The sequence below is a fragment of the Kockovaella imperatae genome (genome assembly GCF_002102565.1).
Source record: "Kockovaella imperatae strain NRRL Y-17943 chromosome Unknown BD324scaffold_9, whole genome shotgun sequence".
Classification (NCBI taxonomy): domain Eukaryota; kingdom Fungi; phylum Basidiomycota; class Tremellomycetes; order Tremellales; family Cuniculitremaceae; genus Kockovaella; species Kockovaella imperatae.
This window is the reverse complement of record NW_019028949.1, coordinates 514,270-542,141: the sequence shown is the minus strand read 5'-3', so window position 1 is coordinate 542,141 and position 27,872 is coordinate 514,270. Positions and strand designations below refer to the sequence as shown.

The following is a 27,872-nucleotide window of genomic DNA, read 5'->3' as shown; positions in this document are numbered from 1 at the left end:
CGACACAGAGCGGCCTGGTACCATACGCTCTGATCTTCTCCTTCTTATCTTACAGGCTATCAATTGGTTAGTGATTATACTCGGTCAGAATATAGCGAGGCCGAGAACCTCGCTCCTAGCGGTCAAATACTGCTCAGCCATGCATATGAACATGGTGCCACCTTAGTGGCATGGTCACAAACAAGAGATCAACGTCATTATGACTGACAATGTCACTGCGAATGTTGAGTGTGATTTTTGAAGAAAAGGTTCGGAAGAGTAACGAGGAGGTGCCAAGGATTGAATAGATACACGCAAGCGGGACTTGAGGGCCCAGACCAGCAATCTATACCTTGTACTGCAGCAAGTCGTCAGCAAGACGCCTCCAGATTGCTCCCGAACCATCACTTACCTCCTTCAAGCCGTCCTTCCAGAAAGTGAAGTAAGGAGTGGTTCCGTCCTCGCGGTAGTTCTGACAAGTGCATCAGTATATGCCAACAACGGACTTGATGCGCAACTGACCAAAAGGGCAATCATTCCATCAGGGTTCATGCTCTCTCCGGTGTAGAACTCAAAGTCCTTGAAGTTGCCGACAATCTTCTTTGCGAAGGCAGCGGCACCCTTCTCGAAAGCCTCTACACGCTCGGGGTTGGTCTCCTGGAGCTTGGCCTTGACGCTCTTCATGTAGCCTTTAAGGTAAGTGAGGTAGGACTGGGAGAGGTATCAGCGTTTGATTCGAAAATGTTTAGGCGCTTTCGAGCCAGCGCCAGCTGACGGGGATACCTCTGAAGAGCCCTCGCACTCCCAATCGACAGCAGACTTTACTCACCTTCTTGTCGAAAGAAGTGGCCTGAAGACGGAAAGAGTGAACGACATTGTTCTTCTGCTCAGCACCGTTCTCGAGGGCCTCCTCAGCCTCCTCAGCAGAGGGGTTCGCACCTAAAAAAAAAAAAGGAGTTAGCTGCAAAAAAGAAGTATCTCAATGGAGCTCACCAATGTCGACATCGCCTTCCTTGACGATGATCATGGCACAGTCGCATTCGTAAGCGATACCGTCGACCTCCTTCCTGCGGCGCGTGTCAGCATCATGCTTCTCACCAGTGCATGCAGCGGCAGCAACGTGCGAGCTGGATCTACACTGTTCCCTCCGGACCTTACTCACATGTCGAAAGAGTCGGAGCACATCTCATCTCCGGTGATGATGTCCTGGTAGATGAGCATGGTGGGCTAGATGGCTGCTTTGAGAGCGAGTGCTGAATGGAAGTAAGAAGAGATGTATATGACAATGACAGTTGCTGCAAGTTTTTTCACTGGACGGGGTGCCCAAAAAAAATATCCTGTGATGCCCCAATGGAAACATTATTAGATCCTACTCGCAGCCAACCACGTGGTCCAGACGGCGGTTCCGATCGACCGAAATATTTTTCCAAAAGACTTCAATGTAGACGACATTGCCTCGACATCCTTGTTGTCTAGGTTCAACTGGAATCTCGAGCGTTTGACCGCCAGAAGACCGCTAGACAGCTATGTTGACTCAGGATGAGACTCGCCGGGCCATCTTCTTCGCCCTGCAACTATTGTCAAGATCCAAAGCACAGCGTCAGTTGCATTCCATCGCTACAAGCACCTCGTCGACTTCTACGAGACGCGATGCAAATCGATCGGGGTACAGTCGGGCAGCTTCAAATCTCTTATCGGCGGCTCATAAGCGACCTTCCTCGCCTCAAATTTCAAAGCCTGAAAAGCTCGAGGTCAAGGTCAAAGTTGCTTCGAAAAGTGGCTCAGCCAGCGGTCATAAATCAGGCCATACAGTTGGACAGATCACCAAAGCAGCCAATACTGCACATCTGAAATCTCAGACAAGGGGTCAACAGACTTCTGCTTCCTCCAGCAGCTCACTCTCGACTCAGCGCTTGAAGCCAGCAAGCAGCAGTTCTTGGTCGAAGAAAAAGCAATTGGAGGCCGGAAGGAGCAGAGGTGTATCTGTAAAGGGGGAAAACGGAGCTGTCGAATCATTGGACCATCACTCGACGCGCAACACCAGCGCAAAAGCCAACAGGCCGACAGGCGGGACTGCAGGGGTTCCTAGCGCACGTCATTCGCTGGATCACGAGGAGCAAGAAGCATTGGCTGCTTTGGCCGCCGCTGAAAACTGGCGGGTCCCCATCAAGCGAAACGTGATGGAGGGTAGGTCTGAAGATTATACTCCCTGTGTCCTTGAGTCTGACACAAGTGCTTCAGAGATTCTGAGTGAGGCGTCACCGCGTGCCGGCGATGGAGGTGTCAGCGACGATTCCGGGAATGTCAGGTCAGCCATGACGGCTAGAGGCAGAATCGCGGCGGATCAGGTTTCACTCAGATGTGAGTCGAATCTTTGAACTATGTCGCACTTGCTGATGCCAGAGCCAGCTCAAAAACCCGATCGACATATGGTGGTCAATCGTCTTCGGTCCAACCTTACGGGAATTCCTTTCAGGTGAATTTCAAACAGTAGGAAGGTTGCTCATTGCTGTAGCCCTGGTATCCATTTCATGCAAGATCCCAGAACTGGAGTGTATAATTTCGACCCCAACCAGCTTCACCAGGTGCCTAGCCCCGAAGAGTTCGCTTATGATCGAGTCGCTCCATATTCGAAACCATCGACGCACAAGGAGTTGGCGAATTTGGCCGAGAAGGCTTCCTGTACATATGCTGGATCAACATCTACTCTAACCAAAGCTTTCAGTCAAATTTATTTTCTCATCAGCCGTAAGTCATGTCTTCGTTCATCAAGATCTTATCCCAACCTATTCTTCCAGGCGATCGCGGAGTCAATATCAAACAATTTTCAGGCCATTTCACCACCGAGGTAAGGGCTGATCTGTGCGATGTCGGCGAAGCTAATTGCGCACAGAGGACCGATTTCTCATTCGGTTGTCAACTTCCTGCCTGCCTAGAAGTGACCAAAAATCCGGAGAACGGGGTTTGGTATGTCGATAATGACAAGTCGGTGGACGTCGACAACATTCTCGCAGACTATGTGAGCCGGCCACACTCCTTTTGCAAGGTCAAGCTGATTTCATTAGGGCGTTATTATGGAGAAGATGCTTACTCTTGAGCCTGAAGAATTTGCCAAATTGCTCAAGAAGAATCCCGGAGAGCCGAACGCCCAGCAGCAGGATGTATCTACAGAGGCCTTCTACTATCAGCATGTCAGTCTGTCCGGGTGCCTCGACTTGCTTGATTCGGCGCGCTGAACTTGTTCACAGGGTGCAAAGTTGATGATGCGGTCGCAACTCGACTGCTATGATCCTCGTCTCCCAGGCACCGGCGTGTTCGATATCAAGACAAGAGCGTGCTTACCGATCCGGTATGATCGAGCCAATTGGATCGCTAACTCGGCCTACGAGATCAGTCAGGAAAAGGGTTTCGTCAGGTCGTTTGAGCGAGAGTGAGTGTGATGGGGAGGAAAGTTAGGACATCGAGCTGAATCATCATCATCATCGTCAGAGACTATGATATGCTTCGGGCGACCATGCTGAAGTATAGGTCAGTGGAACAGGAATCGATGTGATGCCACACTAACAATCTTCAGTATGCAAGCGCGTATCGGAGCCATGGACGGCATTTTTGTCGCCTATCACAGTACGGCCAAGATCTTTGGATTCAGATACCTGCCTTTGTAAGCGCCGGGACTCACACGTATGGTCTGACGAGTCGCAGAGCTGAGATCGACTCACAACTTTTTGGGACGACTGAGATGGCGGAAATGTCTTTCAAACTTTGCGTGGCACTTTTTGAGAGTCTGTTGGACGAAGTGGTCGGTTGTTTCCCGGGACATGTGAGTAGTATAGCCGAGACCGCATATGCTGACCCATATAGGACAAGCTGAGCGTAACCATCAAACATTTCCCGGGGACAATGGAGAAGTCTGCTGGTACTCTTGCCGCCTTCGTACAACCGAGAGGCTTGGAGGAGGATGGTGCAGACGTCCCTATCCGAGCCGTGCTACTCTCTGTTGACAATTTCATCGACGGAGAAAAGGTTGAAGGAGGCTTCGAGTTGAACTTTGATGAAAATTCTAGAAAGGATCAGACGTGTGAGTCACCTGTGGTTGATGTCTTTTTTTTTTCTCTTTTTGGTGTGCTGACAGCGAGCCTTCAAAGGGGCGGTCGATTGGCAAATTGCTGTATCTGGGACGGATGCGGCAACTCAGCAAAAGATGTCGCAAAAGCTGAACGAGGCATTGCGTGAGATCAACGCGATGCAAAAGCTCGCACCTCCAGAAGGAGTCACCTTGGATCAGATGCGAGCTCTGGATCGAGTCAAATACGGTGCAGACGAGACAGTTGCCAAGAAGGGCCGAGCAGTCTGGATCACGCCCAACCTCAATCAGTTAATGTACAGAAAAGAGGCAAAAGATAGCGCTTCGGAACACAAGAAACGGATGAAAGAGTGGAGAGAGGGACACGACAAGGTTCTCAGTTGGCAACCTGTACCCACGCCCACGCCATGATGGCATTCCTGATGTACCATAGCTTGTATCACTTGCATCCTCACTTGACAAGGTGCATTCTGTATGCTACAATGGGTCGCCTCTGCACAGGCTCATTAGATAAAAGATTTAAAGTAGATACTGTTTCACGATCATTCAATATACAAATCTAATCAGATGATCCTCTCGTCTCGGTACCATGAGGAGCAGGGGATCCCATATCCAGTTGTCTGGGTCGATCCGTGAGATCTCGCTCTTCAATCGGTTCATCAGGTATGCTTGCCGGCGTTGGCATCGGTTGTCTCAGACTCTCTCTCGATACTGCAGTAGCCAACCCGCTCAAGCGCATTTGGCTCCTGCGACTCGTGAGACTGTCTCCAGGTGGCAATCCAGATTCAGATCCTTCCCTTGGCCTGTCCAACCGACTGCGAACGCTGCCACTAGGTCCTAGAAAGTCGGATCCTCCAGCTCCCAATGGTGACATCGGTTCACGCTTGCTTGCTGCTCGACCCAAGAGAGCTCCTTTTCCAATGGCTTTACTGATCCGTCTCAGCTTTGCGTGCTCCTTCAAGACTTCGTCTTGTTCCTTGTCTCTGTCCGCGAGCTCTTTGTGTGACGAGCTTTGCGCAGCGAGTCGTTCCTCCTGGATGACTTCTGCCATCAGCGCTTGTTGAGCCGCTGAAACACTTTCAGAACGTTCTCGTCTAGCCGATCGTACACGAAGGAGGTCTCTCGAGCCACTAGCGGATCCCAGACGACCCACTGCCGGGGCGGTGTAAGGCAGTCCCGAAACGCTCCCATCAGACGGATCGCGCACGGATGTTGCACTGGGCGAAAGTAATCTAGACGGACGGCGACCTGAGGCAGATCGCCCAAGGATGCGAGCTGAAGGTGAGCCAGTCCTCTCAGGAATAGGCGTCTGGAACGATGTATGTAAGACGCGTGCCGGAGCAGTCCCGGGTGAAGCCGGGTCGAATGCGATAACGGCATCGGAACTAGTGGCGGCAGCTATCGGGCGTGCATCGCTCGACGGTGTCCTGGATACCAGGTGACCCGAAATCGGCGAGTGGACGATCCTTGGACTCAGCAAACCGCCTTCGGAATGCGCACTCTCCGAAGTAGTGGGTCGTAATGGAGGTGGCCGGACAGCATCCAAAGGAAGACTGGTCGACGTATCGGGTCGATGACCAACAAGCGATGGCCGACGGAACACAAGGTCAGCACCACCGGAAGCGGATGTAGGTCGCAAGTGAGAGACCTGGTCCAAATCCTCGAGAGACGGTCTTGAGGCTGAGGGCAAGGTACGCATCGAGATCAAGCCGGAATTGTCCGTCTGCATCGTTCCCGCACGAGGTCGCCGCAGAATAGAGTTCCAACCTTCACCAAGTCGTTTAGTACCGCGACGGACAATATCGGCTGCTCCACCTTGAGCCTCACTGCCCATGCCTTCGGGTAGCTCGACGGGCTCAATGAATCGGTCTTCGGCGTTGTCACGAGACGACAAAAGACCAGCTTCATCTGAAATGCTCATTCGGCCAAAGCTTGATGGCGGGCCAAAGTCTGTCCCAAACGACTGGTCCACTTCTTCGCCCTCAATTACCTCCACATCGTCACCTTCTTCATACTCATCTTCAGGTGGCCAGTTGCCTATGCGTCCAGAGCCACCTGTGGATGTCGTCAGAGACAAGCGCATCTCCACGGTATCATCAAGATCCAGCGTCGATAGTGGATCGCGAGGAAGCCAAAGGAAATCATCATAGTCATCAGTGTAAGCTGGCTGATCGCTGTAACCTCTCGAGCGAGGATAGGGAGGGATGTCCTCCCAGGGCCGAAGCGGGTGGTGAGGGCTGACAAGGGTTTGAGCGACTTTGTGGTGAATGGCATGGTCTGGCTGATGTTGAAGCTCAAGGTCCACCTCTGATCTGACAATTGTCATGTCTTTATCGTCATCTGGAAAGGTAAGTTTTCGGTCGAGCCAGTTGAACAGGACGTGCTCGAACGGGATTGGCCGACGATATCCAGGCTCGACACGATGACTGACCGCGAAGATCCACTTTTCTGCCCAGGCTACAATGTCACTTCGTAGACGAGTCAATCTGCTCCCGGATGCCCGAGGTACGTTCTCTTTCGATCCGGGCGGGGTGTCCGATGAGGGCGAGATGATTTCCATGATTTCTTCGCCGTGCGCTCCGGGGACAGGAGGGCTGATGAGATCGGCTTGCTCGGCGTCAAGACTGGTCAAGTCAGTCAGAAGCTAGATTTTTAGGCTGGAGGCGCTCACTCATCATGACGACGGATCAAAGCGCGGGTGATGCTAGGTGAGGTGAGCACAGGGAGTCATACAAGCGCTGAAAGCTCACATGAGTTTCTCGCCTAGGGTCAAGAAGAACAAGACACCTGTGGCGATTGCGTTGCCTTTGGCCTTATCTAGATGCGTGTCAGCACTGTATAGTTGCCAATCGTCAAACTCACTCAGGACGAAGAAGGCAAAGAGGACAAACTGGAACAGTTAGCACGATACATTAGATACTGGTGACGAACCTGAGCCACTGAGAAAAGTCAGCGATCGTCTCTCTTTCTCTGACGTGAGCTCACAGGCAAGGGCGTCTAGGCCGTATCGGAGAACCCGTATACTCGTACGCCGCCCATTGTTCTCGTATAGCCTGCCATACACGTACGTGAATTGCCGTTTCCATACGACTATTAGTCAGCCAAAATTGTTCGACTTCAAGCTCACCATAAACCATGCCATAGTACACAAGCGCGAAGGGAATGACTAGCGGGTTGAGCAGCATGAACAGGTGCATGATGGCACCTTGAAGCAACTGAAGAGGCACCTGCGAAAAGTGACTGAATGTGGGGTACTCGGTTCTCCCGTTACGTTGGCGAGGAATAATGGACACACGGGTGCCAAAGACGTAGACGATGGTCGGCAGACCAAATCGGAAAATTTCAAAACCTGGTTGAATGGCAACCTGTAGGAGGATATACGACGCAAAGTACGGTGCTGCGGTAGGGAAAGCAGACGCGACCACCGGTAAAGGGTCAAAATCACGGTTCTGGAATGCAGTCAGATACGCTTCGATAGCTGATTGTCCGATCGCAAAGAAAACAACTCCATTGACCATGAGGAATTTCCAGAACCGCTCCATTACCGAATTGTGAATCGCCAATCTAGTGTTGATTGTCTCGGCCTTGTTGGCAATCACAAGCAAGATAGGACAGATCGCCAATGTCAGACCAGCAACAAGAATGACAGGAGCCAAGGAGCTGATGGCGCCAGCGGCTTTAGGATGGGCGGACAAGAAGGCTCTCAAAGGTTTGAAGAAGCCTGCGATGTTGTTGAATGAGGACAGAGCGCAGAGCAAGGACACGGGGAAGATCTGAGCCATCAGTACAGAAGCCCTCGCGGCTGACTCACCCAGAGCAAGGTGAAGACCCATACGCCGACCTGGACGACCCACTTCCTGACAAACTCTGAGCGATAGATACTCATCGAGAGCCTTGGCCAAAGTAGATTCGTCCAGTCTGGGGCAGGTGATGTCCGACACGCTAGTGTCCGGGTAGGATGGGACTCGAGCAGCTTGTGTGCTAGTCTGGCCGTCCTAGCGTCTCTAAATGTAACGAAAGCGGTCGACGAAGGGTTGTAAGAAGACAGGGGTTTGTCACGGGCTGCGTCCAGTCGGTGGGATAAGTAATTGAGCTTTGTGGTGAGGTAATCGATTAAAGGCGCGTTTTGATCACGGAAGAACGAGGTGACTTTCAAGTGGGTCAAGGCTTGATAAGGATCCAATAAAGCACGAGGCAGTGCGTGCAGGATCTGTCGCATCAGTCTATACCGAGCAACATCCACTCACATCCCAGACAGTCTCGGAGCTCTCGCCCAACTGCTCTGGTGAATCTGCGACAAAACCACCCAGAGCTGCTGTCAATCTGTCCAGACGCTCTTCTCTGGACAATCCCGTCGGCAGGTGCTCGTCTCGAGGGCCGTTGAGAGCGTCTAAGCCTGCGTCCATGTCGTGCACCGGACGAAGCTGGGTGTACATGTTCTCTGGACGACTGTGCTTCTTTTGATGAGCAGCCACCGCTTTCAGGACACGTTTCGCAAGTTTGACATGCGCCTGCGACTCTTTAGCTCCGGATTGTATGAATTAACTCACCACTTCAAGCTGCCTGAGAACAGCATTCCTTCTCGCACGTAAACTCTGCACCGCGCCAAGCTTCCTGACAAGTATAATCTCATCGACCTCGCTTTCCATCATCCCGTCGGCTGAATCATGATCCACCACGTCGAAAGTCTGCTCAGTGTCTCCCCTTGTCATCGGTTGAGAGTCTCCGATCGCAATCGCGATCGGAGGTACAGGCGATGGCTTGGCTTTAAACATTTCCGATGGTCGAAAGTGGACGTGGCGCATGATTTGACCTTGTTTCTCCTCGACCTGCTTCTTGACCCAGGTTGCGGTATGGGTGATTTCACCCGATCTGAGACGATGACGCTCTAGATAATGATCGAAATAGTCCCTCAGAACATCCTCATTCCGCACTACTGTGTCAGCAAAGTCGTCAATCAGGGCTCACTGTCAGGCGGGATATTTTCAACAATCAAAGTTCGAAACCGTTTGGCGCCTTCTGGTTCATCTGCGCCTCGCGGCACAGCTGGTCTGGCTGTCTCGTTCCCCTCCTTTGTCGGTGCAGTAACCATGACCGGCGCACTAAGAGCCTCTCGGCTATGTTTCAGAGACCTCTCTAGCCTTCTATTCTCCCTCCGACGGTAGGCGAGTCCTCCCCAAGTGATCCACAAGAGGGTCAAGGTCCAGGTGATGGTGACCCACCAGATGAGAAACGCATGGATCCAGAGCCAGCGTGTCCCAGAGTCTTTCACTAGTGATGATATGCCCGCTCGAAGCATGGAGGACTTCTTGAGATCGCTGGGTGCATAATGGACGTGAACGGGAAGGAGGATTCTGCGGGATGAGCGACATTGCGGCTATGCTGAGCTCACGGTAGCACAGTACAGGCTTGGAGGAGGACGTAGAAGACTTCAAGGTGAGCGACGCCATAAGGCACCACTCACAGGAGCCACGAATGAAGCGCATATGTAACGTCACATCTATGCCACACGTCTCTGGCATATCTCGCTCCTTGATGCGAAGCGAGGACACGATCCATGCCAATGGCCAACGACTATGATGTCATCAACGACGAGCACGTCGGGCATGTAGCAAGGACTCACGGTGCTGGTGGCGCAGGGTTGCTGAAGCGACATTAGCAGGGTTCATCTTTCGACTCACAGTCTCCATGCTTTTGGTTGAAAGATACTGCGGCAATGTCAGTGGATACACTCACACTCCCACCTACTATCCGAATTCCCAACTTTCTCTGGATCCCAATTTCTCCCTGGGCGTCTTCTTTTGCTCCTTCTCTTCCACCACAGTACCTTGCTCGACTTGATCTCTGTCTTTCCGTCGTTTTGACCTCCAATTTCTCCATGCTCCTCCGGCCGCATGCACCACCCTCACAGGTATCCGCCTAAACGTGCCCTGTTTTCCATGCCTTCGAGGTATGTGCACTTCTATCTCGTGGCCCACCAGGCATATTCCAGCGATGGCCAGCGTGACCCACAGGTTATCCAAGAGGCCAGAGTAGGCTCCAGTATAGTTCGTATGCTGAGATAGATCCGCCATCGCGGTCCACAGTCGACGTCGGCCAGGTGGCTGACAATCTAAATGTCCAAAGGGGTCAATGCGGTGTGATTCTAGACTGCACGTCGGAGGCTCGTTCCACTTGATTATGCCAGTGCAGACATGGTATCGAGCCAGTACTCTGCCAACTGACGCCCCACGAATACGTCGATGGTCAACACCAGGTGGATATACAAAAGAGAGACACAATTCTATTGTCGGACGAAAGTCACCCGCCGCTCCAGAATTAAACACCCAATTACGTAAACTGTTCTAGATTTCAGCCGTCGCGCTCGTATCAGACCTTTGTTCAATGCACAATCGCTCTGCAACTCAATCTTCATGCCGTGACACCACTCAGGCCAGTCATGCCCAAAGCCGAGGCGGTATCGAGGACTGGCAAATCTAGAAGGCAGAAATATTACGCTGTGAAAGTAGGCAGAGTGCCGGGGGTCTACCCTACCTGGAGCGAGGCGGAGGCACAGGTGAGTTGTAAAGAAGTGGAAGATGGCGAGAGTATCGCTGAGCGAGGCCCGGCCAGGTCAACCATTTCCCTAAGGCTCTTCACAAATCATTCAACAGTCAAGGAGAGGCAGAAGTCAGCTCAATCACATTATCATCTGCACAAACGGCTGACCCCTTATAGGCTTGGTGCGGATGTTCACTACCGAAACGCTGCGATGGTACCTCAAGCCAGGTGTGTTCACGTAACTTCAACAGGGGCTGACAAGACCATCTTCTCTAGGCTTCTATGAACCACTCTTTTCCCTCGACACCCTCTTCCTCGTCCACTTGGCTCGCTGACACCCACATGTCTGGCAGTCAAAACCTGAATCGAGATAGTTCATTGCAGGACGACCGATACGATAAGCTGGACCCATTATTTTACGTCAAATACGATGCGATGCTGTCTTCCAGCGATAAGAGTGATCCAATTCCACAGCCTGCATCCTTCTTCCAATCCGCGAGCCAGATGCTGCGCTCCGTGCTTCCGTTCTCCCATGCCAAATCCGAACAAACTTCTGGACCGTATATAAAGCGCGAGCCGCCGGATATGAAGCCAGACGCTGTCATCGTCCCGTCCACGTTGGTGCAAGGCCCTTTGGACACTGCTCCGTCGGCCGAAGTCTCTATCTGCGACCCACAATTATCATCCCAACAGGCCAGGATCCTCAACCGGGTCCTCAAAGGCGAAAGCGTTTTCTTCTCGGGATCCGCGGGTACCGGCAAGTCAGTCCTGCTGAGGGCTATCATTTCAAACTTTGAGAAGCGCAAGAATGCCGCACAAGGAAAATTGGACCAACAGATGCGAGACTATCATGCTGGAGACGGTCCTGATCCATTTGACTTGCCCGGCGCGGTCAGAAGGGTCGAAAGGGGCAAGCTGGGAATCACTGCCAGCACTGGGGCTGCGGCCGTGTGAGGTGGCCGCCGCCTGAGATATTGATTGTGCTAAGTCGAGCTCTCAGAAATATAGGTGGCTGTACGCTCCACTCATGGGCTGGCATTGGGCTGGGAATTGGAGAAGCATCCAAACTGGCAGGCATTGTCAAAAATTATCGCTCTGCCAAGGAGCGATGGCAAACCTCTGAGGCCCTGATTATAGATGAGAGTCAGTACAGGAGTGCTTAGTATGTGCTGAATATCTAGTCTCGATGATAGATGGCGAGTTAATGGACAAGCTGAACTTTGTGGCCCAGGTCGTCCGAGAAAACCACAAACCCTTTGGTGGTCTGCAGGTATATGATCTGGGGATGACAACCTACTGACTCCCTCAGCTTATCCTCACTGGCGACTTCTTCCAGCTGCCGCCTGTACCGCGCCATAACGGCCCGCCTCCAAGATTTGCTTTCGAGGCGAAATGCTGGCGTGCCGTCATCCCAATGCAGAACATGGAGTGTCTTACCCAAGTTTTTCGGCAGAGGGACAACCGATTTGTCGAGCTTTTGGACAGTATGCGCAAAGGTCGTTGTACCATGGATCAGGTCAAGCTCTTGAAACAGTGTGATCGGACTGTGCAGTATGGAGCAGGCTCGGAACCAGTAGGATTGTGAGTGTCTTCAGAGACTTCTGGACTCTTCTTGAACAGCATTTTCCAGATACCCTTCCAAACATGAGGTAGCCGCCATCAACAATGCTCGACTTGCCGCCTTGCCTGGAGCGGAGCACAGATTCCAAGCAGTCGATCGTCCCGGCGTCAATTCAAATGGTCATAGGCTGACGCCGGACGCGGCGACAAAGCTATTGGATCGGAACACCATCTGGCCCGATGATGTCCGGCTAAAAATAGGAGCCTTTGTCATGCTCGTCACGGTGGGTTGGAGATTAACATCAAAAACGAGGTGCTGACCTGACCTTTAGAACGTAGGAGTGAGTGATCCCACCGGGTTCGCTCCGCTTTAGGCTGATCTGCTGGCCGTGTGCAGGATGGAACACTGGTCAATGGTTCGACAGGTGAGGCCTGCATTCATGGAAATAGTGAGACTGATAGCGGTGATCAGGTCGCGTGATCGATTTTAAGACTATTGATCAGGCAAGAAAAGAAGGCATCTTTGTACTCAATAGATCCGGCAAGGAAGTTGTCGCGGAGACCAAGATCTGTATGACGACTGAATATCCCGTCGTTCAATTTGATCGGTCGCGTTTCGCTTCAGGTCCGCACAAGGATAGAATCTGCATCGCTATCTCTGTTGCGGATGTGATCAATGCGAATGGCAATGCCGAGGCCTCGAGAATTCAAGTACCTCTGATCCTTGCTTGGGTGAGTTGATCACGAGAAAGGCAATTTCCTGACGACTGTCAGGCCCTGACAATTCACAAGAGTAGGGATGGAATCAGTGGGAGTTTTCTGACCACATCCAGGTCAGGGTCAGACTATCGAGCGGGTCCGGGTGGACTTGAGGAAGATCTTTGAAAGTGGTGAGCTGATTCTATCAGGGCGCTATCACAAACTCTGATGATACAAGGTCAAACCTACGTCGCGCTCTCCCGTGCCGTTAGCTTGGACACACTCGAAGTAAGGAATTTCAGTATGAACAAGTTGAGACTCTAGTTTCAAGGCCATGTTCGTATGCTTACACAATGGTAATAGGATCCAGGTCCACGACAGGGTGCTCAAGTGGGCGTCGACTTTTGAGACGGATAAAGTCGAGATGGCCAAGCTGGAGGACGATGCAAAGTAGGGACACGAGCCATCTTCCGACCTCGTGGCGGAGGCAGAAGACATGGAGTGATAGAGCGGTACTAGGATAGATCCGCATGATAATTGACGATCTGGATACGACATATGATGATTATAATGGACTACTCATGCCTCTACACGTAACAATCATACCATGCATTGTATATACAATTGTCCTAGTAAGGTGGCCTCTACTCTTCGCTCTTGCCGTCGCCACGTCCATCGGACCGGCTGAAACCGGTGACGGAATTGAAACGAAAGACTTGCACAGCCTGTTTTGAAGTATTACCATTTCAACCATTACTACATTCCTCGACCTTATCTTTCAGAACAGTCATCGAGAAGTCTACTCCCAGAAACTGTACTGAATATGTCCCTACGCGATGCAGCATGCTACTCGCTCACCCTCGTGCCCTCACTAGCAGACCCCAAGGTCCTCGAGCTAGTCGAAAACTACAATGGTCCGACGGACGGTCCCCGAGCTCAAACTCCCCGGTTCGCGAGGGTGAAAGAACAGCCAAGGGATAAAGAAGTATACTCAGCGGCTATTTACGGTGAGTCGAACTTATGCAGGCCATCTCTGATGTGCAGACTACCTGAGCGGTGCGAAACTCGCTTCCATGGGTATGGAGAGTACAAAAAGCAAAAGCAAGAGTTTACAGCTTCATGGCCCAGACGAGGACATATCATTCGAGTTCACCGGCAAGATGTACGTCTATCCCTGAGAGATACGAACTGACGAGCTCAGCAATTTTGTGAGGTTTCTACCTACCATGCATCTGGCTCAACGGCTGACTTTCAGCAGGAATGGACTTTTACATTCGAAGGGTGTGTATGGCATGCGTGCATTCCTTGACATAGTCCTAATGAGCGTTCAGGAACAAATTCCGCTGGACTCGGTCTTTCTCCCGCGGATCCGAATACATATGCTCGCTTGATCGAAAGCCTGATCCTAGAGTCGAGATCTGCCTGTAAGCTGGGTCCTTGCATCCATAGTAACGAATGTGATGGCTGATACTCGACTGCAGGGCAAAAGAAGCGGACAAGAAAGAGCCTGCACGACTCCAGATCCTCCATTACAATATCGATCGATTTCCGGATGAGATCAAGGATCTTCGTGGGCTAGAGACATTGCTAACAGCGACGTAAGCGATATCAAAACCCAACGAGTAAATAAGCTCACAAAACCGCGCAGATTCATGTCATTCCTCGACGATATGGACAGTCGGAATCAGCGCAATTCACTTTCACCTGCTCCGGATGCTTCTATCGTCCCTGGGGCATCTGTCTTTGGTCAGAAGACAGGATCCTCGGCATCAGGCCAGACACTTAATGCCCCACAGCGAGTCATCAGCGAGGACGATTTCGAACCGGTCAGCCTTGACTCGAGCTGTCAACGCTATAGTCCCCTCTCGCTGATCTTGAATTCAGGAGAACCCAAACGAGATTCTCGTCAGTCTCAATTCCAGTATCGATGAGCATGTATCTCGTGCTGTATGGCTGCTAGAGGTAAGAGAGCGCAATGTATGTTTACCAGACCAGGTACTGATGAGTGCAGGACCCCCATGTCCTATTCATCGTGATCCGTACACGCGCGTCCGAAGCAACGCAGCGGGCTCTGGAAGTGTCTCTAGGCGTAACAAGGTGAGTCAAGGCTGTGTGATGTGTCTGATGACCATCAGATTCCGTCATCGCGAGGGTCTGGACGAGCTGAAACAGTATGTTATTGAGGAGGAGCCTACGAAATCGCCAAGCCCCACGTCGATTTCATCCCTCGGACGCGGTCCTCCCAAACCAATTTCTTTAGACGATCCTCCGTGAGTCTTCCTCCTCTTGCACAATTGCACAATCGCGGCTGAAACACTCCTCTCAGCCCCAAGATCGAAACTTTGACTGTTCAGGACTCGACCTCCGGCACTGTAAAAAGGGTCAAATCCGCCAGTTGGTCTGCACCCAATATTGCGATCTATTTGTCCAAGATTGATCTCCCAGATCTTGCACCTGGTCGCAGAGGACTTCAAAAAGCAAGATCGGACCTGGACACCGGAAATCAACCGCCAGCTTCGTCATCCGGGAGGGAAATGACTAAGCTGCCACCGCCACCAACGCCAACTGCCCCCGGACCCGATCGTTCTCCGATCCCTCTGCCACCGCGTGGACAACAGACTCAGCCACCTACATCTGGCGTAGCGGTTCCAGTACCTGGGAGGCACGGGAAAGACTCATCGCTCAAGAATCTGCTCAGAGCAGCTGCGGGGTCAAGGTGATGATAGTCTGGCCAAAAAATACGTACTCCGCGATGGCGGAACCTGCATGTGAGAGCAAACGACGACTAGTGTTGTTGTCTATGCTACAGATCTAGAATACTGCCAGAGAGAACGAGGAGAGAAACCAGAAAACAGAGTGAATGGGGCCTTTTTTGGTCGAAAGGAAGAAAATTATGTTGAGAGTAGGACATGCGCCATCCAAACCGCCTTCGGATGTCGCAATGCCCCAATGCTACGCCCTGCTCCACCCATTCCGCCTTACATGAGACCTGTCGTGATCGTTGACATTTCCGCTGTACCTCCGTCTCAGTCCTCCTCGTCGCCCCCTTCGGGTCCTCCATCAGGGTACAACTTTAAGAACCAAGCTTTGGCGATTCTATATTCCAGCTCGGCATTTCTCAACAGGTCTTTGATCCGTTTCAGTGCGTCCTCGGAAGTGATGTTTTCGTCTCGAACTTCATCCCGCATCTTTCCATTGTTCTGGATGGTTTCGCAGATCGCTTGAACTTTGAATACGCCAAGAGCAGCAGAGGATCCCTTGAGGAAATGACCCAGCGAAGATAGCTGTTCGAGATTCTTCTCAGAGCTTGTGGGAGACTGAGTCAGATTACACTCCATCGCAGAGATCAACCCTCACATTGCTCTCCGCATCTCCCCGAATGTCTGCTCTGCCTGATCAAAGAAACCGAAAACAATTCCGGCTGAGAACAACTCTGGGTCATCCGGATCGTCCATCTCGCGAATCTGGCTGAATGTCTCCTCGTCAATGATCCCGTCCGATGTCTTTGGAGCCGGTGGGAGATCCGCCTGAAGATGCCGAATCGCCGGATAGCATCGTATCGTCGACGCCAACGGATGTCCATGCGCCGCGGCAAGTGCGTAGTATGAAACGCGCGGGGAGGGGGTCAGTGGGCGCGCCAGGACATGGTATGATTAATTGTCGGTCGCGATGGCCAAATAACAGGGATGTTATGGTCATTTGATCGAGATTCCGAAGACAAGAGCGCGAAGAGATCGGAGCAATCACACATCGAGGGTCGTGTGCGAGCAACAAGGAATGTGAAAACGCGATCATCAGCCCGTATCGTACAACGAAGAAATGTTTGCGCACCTCTGCAAAGCTGATCTCATCCTCCTCATCCGCGTCACCCTCACCCTCGGCATCGTTTGTGACCTTGGACTTCTCTGTCTCTGAGGGGTGTGGGGGAACAGACGTGCTAGCCTCTGACGATGCATCTCTGGTTTTAGATCCAGCTGCGGCATCGGGTAGCCCAGACGCAGGTGTCACATTAGGTGTCGACGAGTCATCCCGAGTCTTTCCAAGAGGTGTTGTTGCTGTTGCGGATGTCATGGTGAAGAGTAGAGTGAGGAATCAAAAGATTGCAAAGGATTGAGGGGGGTTTGAATGGGATGTGTAGCGGAATCCGAAATTCCGCGTCAATGCGTCGACGTGTATAGTCGCACTGAGGGCTGTCTGCCGAGCCAGGGGGTAATTGAATCCGCACACGGCTGCTATGGATCGTGAACGTCGCTCTTCAGGTGTACGCAGCTGCACGACGAGCGCTGGAGCAGCTTACTACAGGCTAAATGAGGAGGAAGAATGCGAGAGAAGGGGGGTTGGAAGAGGGAGGGTGATGAGGCGCTTTGGGGTCTTTTGATGTCATCAGCAGCACAGCCGTCACGCCTATTTTTCCAAAATAGGCACCAATCGGCGTCGAGACGCAGACGGAAGCGGGTCAGTCTGCTGCGTGTCAAGCTAGCAAGCGTTCAACATTGATTCTTACACCATACGTCGTCAAATCCCAAAGTAAAGTGCAGCAGTCACTTCGATCAGAAAGCATCTCGTCCTTAACCTCTGTCAGGACAGCACAACACAAGCTGGTTTGACTCCGTGACGCTCTGAACGCCTTCAGCAGGCCCCTCAACCCGCCCCCTTTGTCCTGACTGCCTCGTTCACTTCCTCTGCAATGTTCGAATTCATTGTGACGCTCATTGTAGCGTCGCTCATGATGATCGGCCTGATGGCTCTGATGGTGGGTATGACGATGCCCTTCCAAGGTGCTTTAGTGAGGCTCAGATCCAATTATAATCCTCGAGCCGTTGGGTTGGAGGGGACAGAAAATAGAGTGGGACCGACCTTGACGACGCTGTTTGGGACTTTGAAAAGGACGAAGAGGCTAGAAGGGTGGTATGGGCTGTACAAGGGTGAGTCGATCTACACAGTAATCCCTCTGCCACAGGAAAACCTTTTTGACACAGTACCCAGGCGCCGCCCCAATGACCTTGTACGTCACGCTCATCTCAATCTTTTCGATCATCTTTGTCGGCGGATCATCCACACGCGGCCCTAAGGGCACATACTCTGTTCCAGAAGCTGGCGGAATCCGTATGGCACTCTTCACCATTGTCTTGACTTTGATCAGTCTCCCCATGACAATCATCATCAACCGGTAGGTATAATCTCAACGATTTCCGCTGACTTGACAGGTCTATCATCACGCCGTATAGACTGCCCAATAACCCTAGAGCATCACTCAAGATCCTTCTGTCCTCTTACGAGCTATCATCTCCCGTCAGACTCTACTTGACCCCGGGTTTGCTCGCCACTACCTCCGTCCATTCTCTCTGCGTCACATTGCTCGCACGCACAATGCGCGTGACTCTTTTAGGGATCTCATCTCTCGAGGATGCAGAAGACGTCAAAATTTCAGCTTGGCGATGGATTCTTTTCCTCCTCTTCCAAGGTCTAGCCACAGGTTACCTGGCACCCCTCGAAGTCGTCGCTACGCGATTGAGTATTCAGCCCAACAATGCCACTTTCACAACCGTCTCCGCGACGGAAGGTGCAGACGGTGACGACATACCAGACGGAGTCACATATGCCGGCACAGATGAGGATGTCATTGGCTTGAGACCTACGACAGACCCATATGAGGGGATGGTGGATTGTGCCAGGAAATTGATCGACGAAGAAGGATGGCAGAGCCTGTATAGAGGTTGGTGGTGGACGATGGGAAGTAACGTCATGTCAGTATTTACCGTGTAAAGGAGACACAGATGAGGAGTATCAACGAAAAATGTACATGCATGGATGAGCTACAGAGTCAATGACAGCCGAGATCTCGGGTCTTTTATCGTTGTTTCTTTGCTGAGGCGAATCTTTCAACTCTGTGCAATCTTCACCTTTCCATACGTTCTCTTACGTCGACATGACCACGGAAGAAGTTTCCACTCCAGTAGCTCCTATTCAGCCCTTACCATCGCTTCCTCACCCATCAGGACTGCTGGGTACATCCTCCACTGCATACCTAACCTTGAACGAATCCCGCCAAGGAAGAGAGAGTTTAGACAAATTTAAGCAGACATTGCTTGATGGTGGTGCAGGTATGTCGTCCCCACACACAGAGGAATACCACTGACACTCGTATCAAGGTTACAATCTAGATCCTCCTGGTCCTTCACATCTCCCACCACTGCCTTCCATCCCCATCCCTCCCAAACGTCATTCCAAACCTAGCACCTCACTTCCTTCGAAGACTCCTCGTCCGATATCTAGACCTCGCATACCGGATGAATCCCCTTTCGCTAATGCTTCGACAGTCGGAGACTGTATCGATGCATATGGCTCTAGCTCGGTAGTGGTCCAAAATGCGACGTTACTGGTCGATCTAAGCTCATATGGTTCCGCATGGATATTTCTGAAGCAATTGCCTGGTCCAGGGGACGAGTCAAAGCTTCAAGTGGAGTGTGTCAAGCTGTATACAGGCTCCGATCCGAATGTGAGCGCCCACCATATGTCGTTTGACCTGACTTGTCTAGCCGCCCCCGTTGCATTCCTTCTCCATTGAACCACCAAGACGAGCCCTCGGTCGGAGTCTGACCAATCTACGTTTATCACTTCCCGAGCTGCTTGTGAGTCCATCTTGTCGCACCAGCTGATACCACAGTGGCGACTGAAAGCTCTACAAGAAATTGCAGACCATCCTTGTCTCTTCTGCAACAGGCGGCTCCACCCTCATGACGGTATACCGATACAGACCGGCTGGATACCACCACAACATGAATCTGGGACAGGGTCTCCGTCCGAAGTACAAGATATCAAGATGGAGGGTGACGGCAAATGGGTCCACTGGCATCCATCTTGCCAACCTGCGTAGCAGCTCACTCGCGCGTCATGCATAACGACCTTCCGCTACACACGCTTGAATCCCGGTGGGAAGACCTGCCTTGCATTGATGTTGATCCTTCCACCGTGAATCCACCGTTTCGCCGCGGATAAAGCGACAGAGTCTTTCTCGGACGGCTCAAAATGACTGGGCAGCGTGCCTTCCATGATTCGTGGAACCCCTGGTAGTAGGTTCAGGGAAAATTCATTCCTGGGATACCCACCATGATAGTTCTGCCTGCCCGTCCCTGACATGACGAGGACATCGCCAGATCGAAGAATGATAGGTAAAGGCTGGTCATCCCTAGACGAAGTGCCGAGGAGAAAGACACAAGCGTGACCGAGCCTGGATTTGAGCGCTGGATCTGCGATTGACGACCTACGAGACAGAAACTAGAGGTCTTGATGGGTCAAGTCTGCCAAAAAAGTCAGACTAAGTCGCGAATTCGATTTCCTCGCCTCACTCTGCTCGATCAACATGTGCCATCAAGGTGTCATTCGTCTGATAAAAGTTTACGATACCGGTATCGGGGACTGGCGTGAGCTATGAATTAAGAACAGTCACATACCATAATCGTTGACCCAGGCCTTGTGGCCGACGTTTGAGTCTGCGCTAAGGACATGATCCCATGGAACGCTCTTTACGACCTCGACGCACAACGTGGAGAGATTCGGCGGAAATGTAATGGGACTATCAGGGCGAAAGTCGTATGACTTGACAGACCACTACAGGCATCAGCTTCAGTGGTCCCGTCACAGACCTACCTGATATACCCAACCAAGATTAGCCCACCTCATTTCCTTCATGAGTTCCCCGGCGGTCTTGCTCCCGAGCTTTTCGCTAGGCGGATCCGCTGTCCACTGTCGATTTTTCGACAATATCTCTTCATATCCAACTACATGGCCTGCGGGTGTATCGACCGTCTTCCTGCCTATCCACCTCTCCGCAGGCTTTTCTTTACCTGTCGATTCAGGAGTTTCCGCGCAGGGTGCAAGGGTTGGGATGAGTTCTTTAGACTCATTGGCATACATTTCAAAGAGGTTTGGTGGCAGGTCGTAATGCGTCGATATACTCAACGGATTTGGAGGAAGTGTGTATTGTGAGAGAGCGGCTTCCAGCAGGTCGAGCTGAGCCTCATTGTCTAGATATCCAGGTAAGAGGATACAACCTTTGCATCAGCTCCTGGTCTGAGAGAGCAGGCCTCACCCTCAGATACCACGTAGCCCGTCTTCGATCCACATCTCACCTCCCTCGGCACTTCTGAAAGCTCTGGCCTCTTGCCTTTATCCCGTTGAAATCGCCTTCTCACATTCTGTTGCTCAGCACCCCACCAACTCGCCTGCCACACGGGATCGTCCTCCTGCCTGTCCGGTCGCGAAACGTCCAGTGCAGCTCGAGATGCCTCACAAGCGTAAAGCGTAGGTAATCGAGATTGCGAAGACCGATTCTTGAAGTGTTTCTCGGTCTTTCTAAAGGCTGTATATGAGGTCGAAGGACCGGCGTCCGAGGCGTCGACCATGGTGAACGAAGTCGCAAAGATTAGTACTAGTAGGCCAAGCGATGATCTTTTTGCTCTAGCTTTCTCACGGTGACCGACTCGTGTCGGCTTTTCCGCATCGTCGGCCCGCACTTTGCGGAGGGGGGGGGGGGGACGTCGGGCGAAGTGTGAAAGTGAGTGGGTCTCGCAGCCATCGCCTTGAGCATACATCATTGCACGAATTTGTGATACATAGTGGCAGATAACCAGCACACAGCATGAGCAGCAATCAGATCCTCGCTCCCAAAGTCGAGAAGCCGTCCGACAGAGCTTGGTGGAAGTCCGCGACCGTATACCAAGGTGGGTGATGCAGTACCATGCAAGCAGCTGACTTTTCCCAGTTTATCCGGTTGGTTTGGATGCTCACAGCCCGATATCCACTGACCTTTCTAGGCATCGTTCTGTGATCATGGATCATCTGGATTCGGGACCATCAAGGGAATCACAAGCAAAGTGCCCTACCTCAAGGACCTCGGCGTGGATATTCTTTGGCTCTCGCCAATCTATCAATCGCCCTTGGCAGATATGGGGTACGACATAAGTGACTATCAAGCGTTGGACAAGCGATATGGAACGCTTGATGACTGGAAAGAGCTGCGAGATGAACTCCACAAACGAGGCATGAAACTCGTCATGGACCTCGTTGTGAATCACACCTCGGATGAGGTAGGATCAGTCCATATGATCCATGGCTGATCAGTAGCATGCGTGGTTCAAAGAGTCGAAGAGCTCAATTGACAACTCAAAAAGGGATTGGTATATTTGGCAACCGTCCAAAGTCAATGAGAAAGGTGAGAAGAAACCGCCTAATAACTGGAAGTCAATCTTTGGAGCGTGAGTCCAAATCTGTCGCCGGTCAATCTCACCCTCTCAGTGGACCAGCTTGGGAGTATGACGAGACCACAGACCAGTGGTACTGTCACACTTTTCTCAAAGAGCAGCCCGATTTGAACTGGGAAAATCCGACGGTCAGAAAGGCTATATGGGATATGATGCATTGGTGGATGAAGCAGGGCTGCGATGGGTTCCGAATGGATGTCGTAAGTGCAGATCTGACAGCGTTCTCTGACACCAAAGATCAACTTCACTTCCAAAGCGCCGGGCTTCCCTGATGCTCCTATTGTCGATCCCAGCAGGGAATACCAGCCGTTTGGAAACTTATCCATCAACCGGCCACGGGTGCATGATTTCCTGAAGGAAATGTACAAGGAGGTGTTGGAGCAATACGACTTGTTCTGGTGAGCGACCTCTTAGAAATGCACAATTGACCTCCAAAGCGTGGGTGAATGCCCTGGTGATGAGCCTGTTTCTGCATTCGCGCCATACTCCATTCCTAGTAACAAGGAACTGCAGATGGTATTCCACTTCCATCAGTGAGCTGCGGCACGCTGGCTTTTTTAACCTTCGCAGCCAAGGGTTCGACCGTGGACGAGGGGGCTTTGGACGAACGGCCAATTTCGACTGGAAGCTTTCAGATTTCAAGAAGGTCTTCAACCACTGGCAGGTCGAGATGGAGAAGGAGGGTGGATGGAATTCCAACTAGTGGGTGTCACATCACATAAAAGCTGATTGCCAGTCTGGAAAACCATGATCAACCCCGCACAATCTCACGTATTGCCTCTGACCATCCCGAGGACCGCGCCAAATCTGCCAAGCTATTGAGCATGTTCCATTGTTCCCTCGGCGGCACTATCTTCATCTACCAAGGGCAGGAATGGGGTCTCTGCAACGTGCCCAGATCTTGGGGTGAAGAAGAATACAAAGATATTGAGACGATCCAAGAGATTGAGGGCGAACGTCAACACAGAAAAAAAGCAACTGGAGAGGCGAATCCAGACGTCAGCGATGTGTTGAAATACATGCGACAGACGGCGCGGGATAACGGAAGGACGCCGATGCAGGTGAGATCAGTGTCGTGCAGGCCTTTGCTGACTATAAGTGGGATGACTCGGACAACGCCGGCTTCTCCAAAGGAACGCCTTGGATGCGAGTACATGATGATTATAAAGAGTGGAACGTTTCTGCTCAATCGAAGGACGATGCATCTGTCCTGGCTTTCTGGAAGAAGATGCTCCGGATCCGCAAGCAGTACGAGGCTTTGATTTATGGTGGGTGTGCAGCGTTGGCAACTGGCTGATGCGATTTTTAGGCATCTTTGTTCCCATTGATGAAGACAACGAATCTACCTATGCCTACGTCCGGGATGACAAGACGAAGAACGAAAAGTTGTTGGTCATTCTCAACATGGCCCGGGGCACTGGACGCGGCGAAAAATCCACATTCAACATCCCAAAGGATATTGACGTGTCCAAGGCCAAGCTTCTCATCAGCAACGGATCTGAGGCAGAGGGCTCTAGTTTGGCATCAGATGTACTAGACCTTGAGCCATTCGAGGGCAGAATTTATTTGCTGTGAGCGGTTATCGAAATGCATGCGTGAGGTGTTCTTTGAATTCATGTACCAATCCGACGCGACTGATTTTGTGAGACATCTGACAGCCATATTGTCTTTGATTTGGTGTCAACAACATAATCTTGTTGCATGTCTCCGCAACTACCATGAACGCGTACAAAGTCTACCATGAATTGCGTCGATGAAGGACTACGGCGCCGCTCCCCCAACCCGAATTCTCCAGTGGCCACTTCCCCTGTCCCAAGCGCTCATTCGGAGCCCGCTGGGACGAGGTCAAATGCCGGCAGTAATTCCGAAGCATTCGCCCGACTTCCCACCATCCGGCTCGTCAGACCAACTTCTATCCCTTCTCTCGCAGCGACTCCCCAAATAAGATCCCAGTCCGATGATGGTGGTCGGCAGAGCCTTCGTCCTCCTGTATCCACTTCGGTTCGCCGGAGTGAAAGTACTCCAGATCCTGGCTCTTACCCGAGTCGGTACACATGGGCACAAAGCTCAACGACATCTCGATTGAACCAGCCTGTCCCGCCGCTGCCCTTAAACATTGCGAAGCTGGTCCAAGATGCTGATGTCGACGAGCCGACGACATTGAAGCCGGCCAAAAGCATCGCTAGCAGTCATTTCACGCTTAGAAATCCGTTCGTTTGGAACAGCGGGAGACCCATAGACGATGGTGCACAGGGGAAGGAACGACAGCCCACGAGACTCTTACGGTCTCTCAGAGCTCCAAATATGATGTCCAAGTGGACTTTTGAAACTGCTAGTCAGACCTCGCAATCGCTCCTACGAAAAGCAAGGCATCTCGGAGCAGGGGAGAAAAGGGCTGAGACCGAGGCTTTCGAAACAAACCATGGCGCACCAGGATCAACTGGCAAGGATACAACAGCATATCTTCGACACGTCGCCAAGTTTCCAATGTCCAACGTCGGTGGGAGAGATGAAGAGTGGACATTATTTAAGTGGATATTGCTAGTCTCCATCCTGAGTGTAAATCAGCAGACGAACGAGGAGATTGTAGCTCATTTACGCAGGTGCTCATATATGGGCTGGCAGGCATGTGCTGGGCGATGCTCATCGTCTTGCGCAGTGAGCAAGAGTGGACTTGGACTGGGCTGATGATTTCAGTAAAAGCCGACAGCAGCGTGACGATGGTGTCTGATCCAGACATTGTCATCTGTACGTCTCGACCGAATTTACCCCTCGCTGATCCTCAGTCCTCACGCTGGCTTCTGTTCTCTGCATCTTCTCGTTTTTGGTGGGGCTGACAGGCATCTTGCTAAATTCTCGACCCATACTCGCCTTTTACAACCTCCTCCTCTGGCCTACTTTCCTTTCCATGGCCATTGTGGGGTATACGGCATACAAGAGAGGAAACCTCCAACTCGATAGGAAATTAAACCAAGCTTGGAGTCGAGCCTTCTCGGACAAAGATCGGTTGACAATTCAAAACGAGCTTTCATGTTGTGGCTACTACACCCCGTACCGTGAGTCCAGCTTTCTCGGAATGCCACTCTCATCCTCCCAGACGACGCGGCGTACTCTCAGCAATGTTATCCAAGAGCTCAATTACCAGGCTGCAAGTTGCCGTGGGCAGCCTACGAAGCTCAATCTCTACGTGGATTCTCAGACATGGCTTTCAGTATTCTCGCTTTCCACCTACTGAATATCATCGTCGCGTTGATCTGTTCAAACCATGTGGATGTGTAAGTTCGTCTCTAGTATCTTGTCTCAAACACTGCAGGACATTCGGTAGAGGTCTTGTACCCCCTCGATACCGTCGCCAAGCTACCATGGTGCACATGTCAACAACGCCCATGATGGCAAGATCGGTGTCGACACTGCCACTGTACACCGCGCTGTCGAGACCACCCTCGTACAACGGTAGGATAGCAGACAGACTCAGGTGAAAGATCCCTATACATGTTGCCATTCACTCCCGTAAACGAAACCGATATACATACTTTGTCGTGCTATTCTCTCGTCGTCACGCCCCTTTCGCGACGATAATTTTCGTCCGCATCGTGCTCAACAAATGTGGTTGCAAAGTTTCTCGCGGGGATTTTGCGCTCAAAGAGGATATCGAGCTCGTAGTACGACCGTCCCTAGGATGGATCATCAGCACATGTCATGTCCAACACAGTGCCGCAAATCGCAAATCCACCTTCATCTCGGGCAGACGGAAGTATGCCCATAAGAAGCAGAGCGCGCAGATAGGTCCCCAGAAAAACCCGATCTTGCCTGTTGAGGGCATGAGCTCAGCGAGTACAAGAAGTCGATGGCTCACCCTTCCAGCCCCACTCCGTAGGGTTAAGCATGTAAGGCATCATGACACCGAAAGCAACTATATTGAGATGAGCAACAAAGCCTGACTGTGCGGGCCGCCCCAGAGCAGCGGCCCAGCCACTTGGGTTGTCCAAGACTCACCAGAAAAGACATTATAACTTGCCCGTGAGAGTGCGACGGTCTTGTTCCTCAACCTCGTGGCAGACGTCTCTCCGACAATGGCGTAGGCCAGAGGACCGACCGTCAAGTCATATGTGAACAGCCAAACAACCATCAGGCCTAAAAATGGGTGAGCCAGACTCGGCAAGTCGTGACATACCAGCCTGGCCCCATCTCGCGCCATTGTCACCATGATCCGCTGCTACGGATAATCCGCCAATGAGAAATTGTCCTACTGCAAGACAACCAAGACCCGTAACGAAGATCTCCCGCCGACCAATGTGAGAGATCAAAACCCAACTGAGACAAGTGCCCACAAAGGCAGCAGAGTAGAGTCCAATAGTCATATCGAAGCTGTAAAGGGTGGAAAGGCCGGCTTCTTCAAAGAAATAGGTCGAGTAGTTGGCAAATTGAAGGCCGCAGAGGATCTGAGAGGTCCAAGTGACGACAGAGATCTCCGTACGGCGTCTGGGGGATATTTGCTCAGATGTGCCACATCCTGCGGGGAGTTCCCACTCACCGGTCTGTTCCCTTGAACAATGCGAGCCAATTTGTGTTTGCGGAACTGGCATCGATCTCAAGTTGATTGGTTCTGACCATGGCAGATACTGAGTCTTTGGCTTGGTCCTTCTCTTGGGCTGGAGCGAGTCTTCGAACCGATCGCTCGGCCTCCTCAAGCCGTCCTTTACGGACGAGCCACCACGGCGATTCAGGTGCGAACAAGAGTATGACAAACAGAGGAATTGGCCAGGCCCACTGAACAGCGAATGGCATTCTGAAAGCCCAGATACCGTCCATGGCTGCTGCTTTACGAAGGATGCCAGCGCCGACGAGGTGGCCTGAAAAGGTCGATCAGCATTTTTCTTTGGATAAATCATGACCGGGTGCCACTTGCCAATGACCCAGCATAGATTGACGAATCTGAGCCAGTCAGCTCATACTTTTGAGTCGTGACTCACGTCGTCAGGTATCCTCTGAGTGACAATGGGCAGACCTCTGATGCGTAGGCTTCGGCAAGCGTTGAGAACGCTCCCCATGGAATACCACAGAGGATCTCGCCAGCGAGCAAAGCTCCCTTGTTCGGCGCAAACGTTACGAGTCCGATGAGAGGAATGAGGAAGGCCAAGTTGCCGAGGATGGTCTTCTTGTAACCCCATCTGTCGACCTCTAAAGCGGCAAGGTAGACTCCGAAAAAAGATCCGATATTGGCCCCTTGTTGCAGACCCGCCTGCCACGGTGCTGGAATCTGCCAACCCGCTTTGCCTCCGTAATTGTGACCAAACTGAAGTCAGCGAGGCCTCTGCAATCCGGCTCTCACGTGTTCCTTGAAGGACTGAGGGCCAAAGTCAGCGCATGATTTGACTCTAGGCGTGGACTCACTGGAAGTCCGAACAGAGACCCTAAAAGAAGCGTGTCATACCTGATGTCAGCCTTTGACTTCGCGGTACCATTCCTCACCCTTCCATAACGATGCAGAAGGATGCCACAATGGACCAGAACACGGCGGACTTGTAGATCCGTAGTGATTGCGCGAGCGTCAGGCTATGTTGATAGTCCTCATCGCGCTCTGCTTCTGCCTTGACAGAAGACCATTTAAGAGCATTCTGAGCCTCCCCATCCAGGGACTCCACATAGTGGCGATCAACCTTATGTTCCATGTCGCCGTGCTCAGGTTGAGCAGAAAAGACCTCGGACATGGTTAGACCTTGGGCTGTGTCCACCACTGGACTTTG

The 27,872-nt window shown here is 51.8% G+C and overlaps 13 protein-coding genes across 13 annotated transcripts; 6 read left to right on the top strand and 7 right to left on the bottom strand.

Moving 5' to 3' along the window:
• Window positions 1–119: 119 nt before the first annotated feature.
• Window positions 120–1,278, bottom strand: BD324DRAFT_602686 (translationally-controlled tumor protein). Its single transcript, XM_022013951.1, has 6 exons — window positions 1,142–1,278; window positions 973–1,046; window positions 809–918; window positions 502–690; window positions 392–451; window positions 120–337 (listed from the first exon to the last, which is right to left on the bottom strand). Exons 1-6 carry the CDS (start codon window positions 1,198–1,200, stop codon window positions 326–328), a joined length of 504 nt encoding a protein of 167 aa, XP_021870205.1. The 5' UTR covers window positions 1,201–1,278; the 3' UTR covers window positions 120–325.
• A 151-nt stretch (window positions 1,279–1,429) lies between these two features.
• On the top strand, window positions 1,430–4,533 carry BD324DRAFT_630067 (mitochondrial protein Pet127-domain-containing protein). The gene is made up of 13 exons (XM_022016289.1): window positions 1,430–2,166; window positions 2,221–2,340; window positions 2,389–2,455; window positions 2,495–2,727; window positions 2,778–2,827; window positions 2,873–2,998; window positions 3,045–3,170; window positions 3,228–3,409; window positions 3,469–3,507; window positions 3,554–3,640; window positions 3,682–3,799; window positions 3,841–4,057; window positions 4,125–4,533. The coding sequence occupies exons 1-13, from the start codon at window positions 1,506–1,508 to the stop codon at window positions 4,472–4,474; spliced, it is 2,376 nt and encodes a 791-aa protein (XP_021870204.1). The 5' UTR covers window positions 1,430–1,505; the 3' UTR covers window positions 4,475–4,533.
• A 2,276-nt stretch (window positions 4,534–6,809) lies between these two features.
• On the bottom strand, window positions 6,810–10,137 carry BD324DRAFT_642750 (hypothetical protein; the record flags this gene model as incomplete). Its single annotated transcript, XM_022017502.1, has 12 exons — window positions 6,810–6,880; window positions 7,049–7,153; window positions 7,191–7,836; window positions 7,875–8,273; window positions 8,311–8,574; window positions 8,614–8,996; window positions 9,032–9,417; window positions 9,456–9,492; window positions 9,528–9,637; window positions 9,687–9,707; window positions 9,745–9,771; window positions 9,812–10,137. The coding sequence occupies 12 exons, from the start codon at window positions 10,135–10,137 to the stop codon at window positions 6,810–6,812; spliced, it is 2,775 nt and encodes a 924-aa protein (XP_021870203.1).
• Window positions 10,138–13,151: 3,014 nt separating this feature from the next.
• Window positions 13,152–13,481, bottom strand: BD324DRAFT_630059 (hypothetical protein). The gene has a single exon (XM_022016288.1). The coding sequence runs from the start codon at window positions 13,392–13,394 to the stop codon at window positions 13,209–13,211; it is 186 nt and encodes a 61-aa protein (XP_021870202.1). The 5' UTR covers window positions 13,395–13,481; the 3' UTR covers window positions 13,152–13,208.
• Window positions 13,482–13,599: 118 nt separating this feature from the next.
• Window positions 13,600–15,533, top strand: BD324DRAFT_521824 (hypothetical protein). Its single transcript, XM_022012989.1, has 11 exons — window positions 13,600–13,869; window positions 13,907–14,024; window positions 14,064–14,070; window positions 14,118–14,143; window positions 14,194–14,286; window positions 14,344–14,460; window positions 14,511–14,688; window positions 14,747–14,824; window positions 14,874–14,959; window positions 15,047–15,132; window positions 15,189–15,533. The coding sequence occupies exons 1-10, from the start codon at window positions 13,686–13,688 to the stop codon at window positions 15,120–15,122; spliced, it is 963 nt and encodes a 320-aa protein (XP_021870201.1). The 5' UTR covers window positions 13,600–13,685; the 3' UTR covers window positions 15,123–15,132; window positions 15,189–15,533.
• Window positions 15,534–15,888: 355 nt separating this feature from the next.
• BD324DRAFT_581492 (signal transduction histidine kinase) lies at window positions 15,889–16,359 on the bottom strand (the record flags this gene model as incomplete). The annotated part of the gene is made up of 2 exons (XM_022013507.1): window positions 15,889–16,168; window positions 16,220–16,359. Coding segments are annotated over 2 exons (420 nt in total), but the record flags the coding sequence as incomplete, so codon positions are not given.
• Window positions 16,242–17,206, bottom strand: BD324DRAFT_521844 (hypothetical protein). Its single transcript, XM_022012990.1, has one exon. The coding sequence runs from the start codon at window positions 16,931–16,933 to the stop codon at window positions 16,346–16,348; it is 588 nt and encodes a 195-aa protein (XP_021870199.1). The 5' UTR covers window positions 16,934–17,206; the 3' UTR covers window positions 16,242–16,345.
• A 126-nt stretch (window positions 17,207–17,332) lies between these two features.
• On the top strand, window positions 17,333–18,688 carry BD324DRAFT_602677 (hypothetical protein). Its single transcript, XM_022013950.1, has 3 exons — window positions 17,333–17,787; window positions 17,849–18,032; window positions 18,070–18,688. Exons 1-3 carry the CDS (start codon window positions 17,550–17,552, stop codon window positions 18,626–18,628), a joined length of 981 nt encoding a protein of 326 aa, XP_021870198.1. The 5' UTR covers window positions 17,333–17,549; the 3' UTR covers window positions 18,629–18,688.
• A 46-nt stretch (window positions 18,689–18,734) lies between these two features.
• On the top strand, window positions 18,735–19,737 carry BD324DRAFT_630045 (hypothetical protein). Its single transcript, XM_022016287.1, has 3 exons — window positions 18,735–18,966; window positions 19,015–19,361; window positions 19,402–19,737. The coding sequence occupies exons 1-3, from the start codon at window positions 18,792–18,794 to the stop codon at window positions 19,519–19,521; spliced, it is 642 nt and encodes a 213-aa protein (XP_021870197.1). The 5' UTR covers window positions 18,735–18,791; the 3' UTR covers window positions 19,522–19,737.
• On the bottom strand, window positions 19,738–21,297 carry BD324DRAFT_630043 (hypothetical protein). The gene is made up of 7 exons (XM_022016286.1): window positions 20,955–21,297; window positions 20,513–20,916; window positions 20,317–20,473; window positions 20,212–20,281; window positions 20,131–20,163; window positions 19,972–20,093; window positions 19,738–19,929 (listed from the first exon to the last, which is right to left on the bottom strand). The coding sequence occupies exons 1-7, from the start codon at window positions 21,265–21,267 to the stop codon at window positions 19,775–19,777; spliced, it is 1,254 nt and encodes a 417-aa protein (XP_021870196.1). The 5' UTR covers window positions 21,268–21,297; the 3' UTR covers window positions 19,738–19,774.
• Window positions 21,298–21,419: 122 nt separating this feature from the next.
• On the top strand, window positions 21,420–23,731 carry BD324DRAFT_630039 (putative hydrolase). Its single transcript, XM_022016285.1, has 11 exons — window positions 21,420–21,585; window positions 21,627–21,634; window positions 21,679–21,951; window positions 21,989–22,119; window positions 22,160–22,325; window positions 22,363–22,523; window positions 22,563–22,658; window positions 22,696–22,827; window positions 22,862–23,186; window positions 23,225–23,393; window positions 23,435–23,731. Exons 1-11 carry the CDS (start codon window positions 21,504–21,506, stop codon window positions 23,698–23,700), a joined length of 1,809 nt encoding a protein of 602 aa, XP_021870195.1. The 5' UTR covers window positions 21,420–21,503; the 3' UTR covers window positions 23,701–23,731.
• Window positions 23,732–23,818: 87 nt separating this feature from the next.
• On the top strand, window positions 23,819–25,604 carry BD324DRAFT_682202 (hypothetical protein; the record flags this gene model as incomplete). The annotated part of the gene is made up of 5 exons (XM_022019141.1): window positions 23,819–24,684; window positions 24,729–24,873; window positions 24,912–25,181; window positions 25,223–25,400; window positions 25,439–25,604. Exons 1-5 carry the CDS (start codon window positions 23,866–23,868, stop codon window positions 25,602–25,604), a joined length of 1,578 nt encoding a protein of 525 aa, XP_021870194.1. The 5' UTR covers window positions 23,819–23,865.
• Window positions 25,605–25,667: 63 nt separating this feature from the next.
• Window positions 25,668–27,836, bottom strand: BD324DRAFT_642745 (general substrate transporter; the record flags this gene model as incomplete). Its single annotated transcript, XM_022017501.1, has 11 exons — window positions 25,668–25,799; window positions 25,859–25,935; window positions 25,982–26,038; window positions 26,122–26,259; window positions 26,300–26,607; window positions 26,660–26,978; window positions 27,035–27,060; window positions 27,099–27,421; window positions 27,458–27,472; window positions 27,520–27,559; window positions 27,598–27,836. The coding sequence occupies 11 exons, from the start codon at window positions 27,834–27,836 to the stop codon at window positions 25,668–25,670; spliced, it is 1,674 nt and encodes a 557-aa protein (XP_021870193.1).
• Between the last annotated feature and the right edge of the window lie 36 nt (window positions 27,837–27,872).

Excerpts from the sequence above, each read along its gene's own strand:
- BD324DRAFT_602686 (XM_022013951.1), bottom strand. The coding sequence starts at position 1,200 with ATGCTCATCTACCAGGACATCATCACCGGAGATGAGATGTGCTCCGAC. Across the intron at positions 1,047-1,141 it reads TGCTCCGACTCTTTCGACAT|GAAGGAGGTCGACGGTATCG; the intron begins GTGAGTAAGGTC and ends CACGCGCCGCAG. Across the intron at positions 691-808 it reads CCACTTCTTTCGACAAGAAG|TCCTACCTCACTTACCTTAA; the intron begins GTGAGTAAAGTC and ends TACCTCTCCCAG.
- BD324DRAFT_630067 (XM_022016289.1), top strand. The coding sequence starts at position 1,506 with ATGTTGACTCAGGATGAGACTCGCCGGGCCATCTTCTTCGCCCTGCAA. Across the intron at positions 2,456-2,494 it reads CTTACGGGAATTCCTTTCAG|CCCTGGTATCCATTTCATGC; the intron begins GTGAATTTCAAA and ends TCATTGCTGTAG. Across the intron at positions 2,999-3,044 it reads ACAACATTCTCGCAGACTAT|GGCGTTATTATGGAGAAGAT; the intron begins GTGAGCCGGCCA and ends TGATTTCATTAG.
- BD324DRAFT_630059 (XM_022016288.1), bottom strand. The coding sequence starts at position 13,394 with ATGCGGATCTATCCTAGTACCGCTCTATCACTCCATGTCTTCTGCCTC.
- BD324DRAFT_521824 (XM_022012989.1), top strand. The coding sequence starts at position 13,686 with ATGTCCCTACGCGATGCAGCATGCTACTCGCTCACCCTCGTGCCCTCA. Across the intron at positions 13,870-13,906 it reads ATACTCAGCGGCTATTTACG|ACTACCTGAGCGGTGCGAAA; the intron begins GTGAGTCGAACT and ends TCTGATGTGCAG. Across the intron at positions 14,144-14,193 it reads TGGACTTTTACATTCGAAGG|GAACAAATTCCGCTGGACTC; the intron begins GTGTGTATGGCA and ends ATGAGCGTTCAG.
- BD324DRAFT_521844 (XM_022012990.1), bottom strand. The coding sequence starts at position 16,933 with ATGACATCCGCAACAGCAACAACACCTCTTGGAAAGACTCGGGATGAC.
- BD324DRAFT_602677 (XM_022013950.1), top strand. The coding sequence starts at position 17,550 with ATGTTCGAATTCATTGTGACGCTCATTGTAGCGTCGCTCATGATGATC. Across the intron at positions 17,788-17,848 it reads GTGGTATGGGCTGTACAAGG|GCGCCGCCCCAATGACCTTG; the intron begins GTGAGTCGATCT and ends CACAGTACCCAG. Across the intron at positions 18,033-18,069 it reads ATGACAATCATCATCAACCG|GTCTATCATCACGCCGTATA; the intron begins GTAGGTATAATC and ends CTGACTTGACAG.
- BD324DRAFT_630045 (XM_022016287.1), top strand. The coding sequence starts at position 18,792 with ATGACCACGGAAGAAGTTTCCACTCCAGTAGCTCCTATTCAGCCCTTA. Across the intron at positions 18,967-19,014 it reads ATTGCTTGATGGTGGTGCAG|GTTACAATCTAGATCCTCCT; the intron begins GTATGTCGTCCC and ends ACTCGTATCAAG. Across the intron at positions 19,362-19,401 it reads ATACAGGCTCCGATCCGAAT|CCGCCCCCGTTGCATTCCTT; the intron begins GTGAGCGCCCAC and ends TGACTTGTCTAG.
- BD324DRAFT_630043 (XM_022016286.1), bottom strand. The coding sequence starts at position 21,267 with ATGGTCGACGCCTCGGACGCCGGTCCTTCGACCTCATATACAGCCTTT. Across the intron at positions 20,917-20,954 it reads GGGCTACGTGGTATCTGAGG|GTTGTATCCTCTTACCTGGA; the intron begins GTGAGGCCTGCT and ends GCTGATGCAAAG. Across the intron at positions 19,930-19,971 it reads GGGCAGGCAGAACTATCATG|GGGTTCCACGAATCATGGAA; the intron begins GTGGGTATCCCA and ends ACCTACTACCAG.
- BD324DRAFT_630039 (XM_022016285.1), top strand. The coding sequence starts at position 21,504 with ATGAGCAGCAATCAGATCCTCGCTCCCAAAGTCGAGAAGCCGTCCGAC. Across the intron at positions 22,120-22,159 it reads TGGAAGTCAATCTTTGGAGC|TGGACCAGCTTGGGAGTATG; the intron begins GTGAGTCCAAAT and ends TCACCCTCTCAG. Across the intron at positions 22,326-22,362 it reads ATGGGTTCCGAATGGATGTC|ATCAACTTCACTTCCAAAGC; the intron begins GTAAGTGCAGAT and ends CTGACACCAAAG.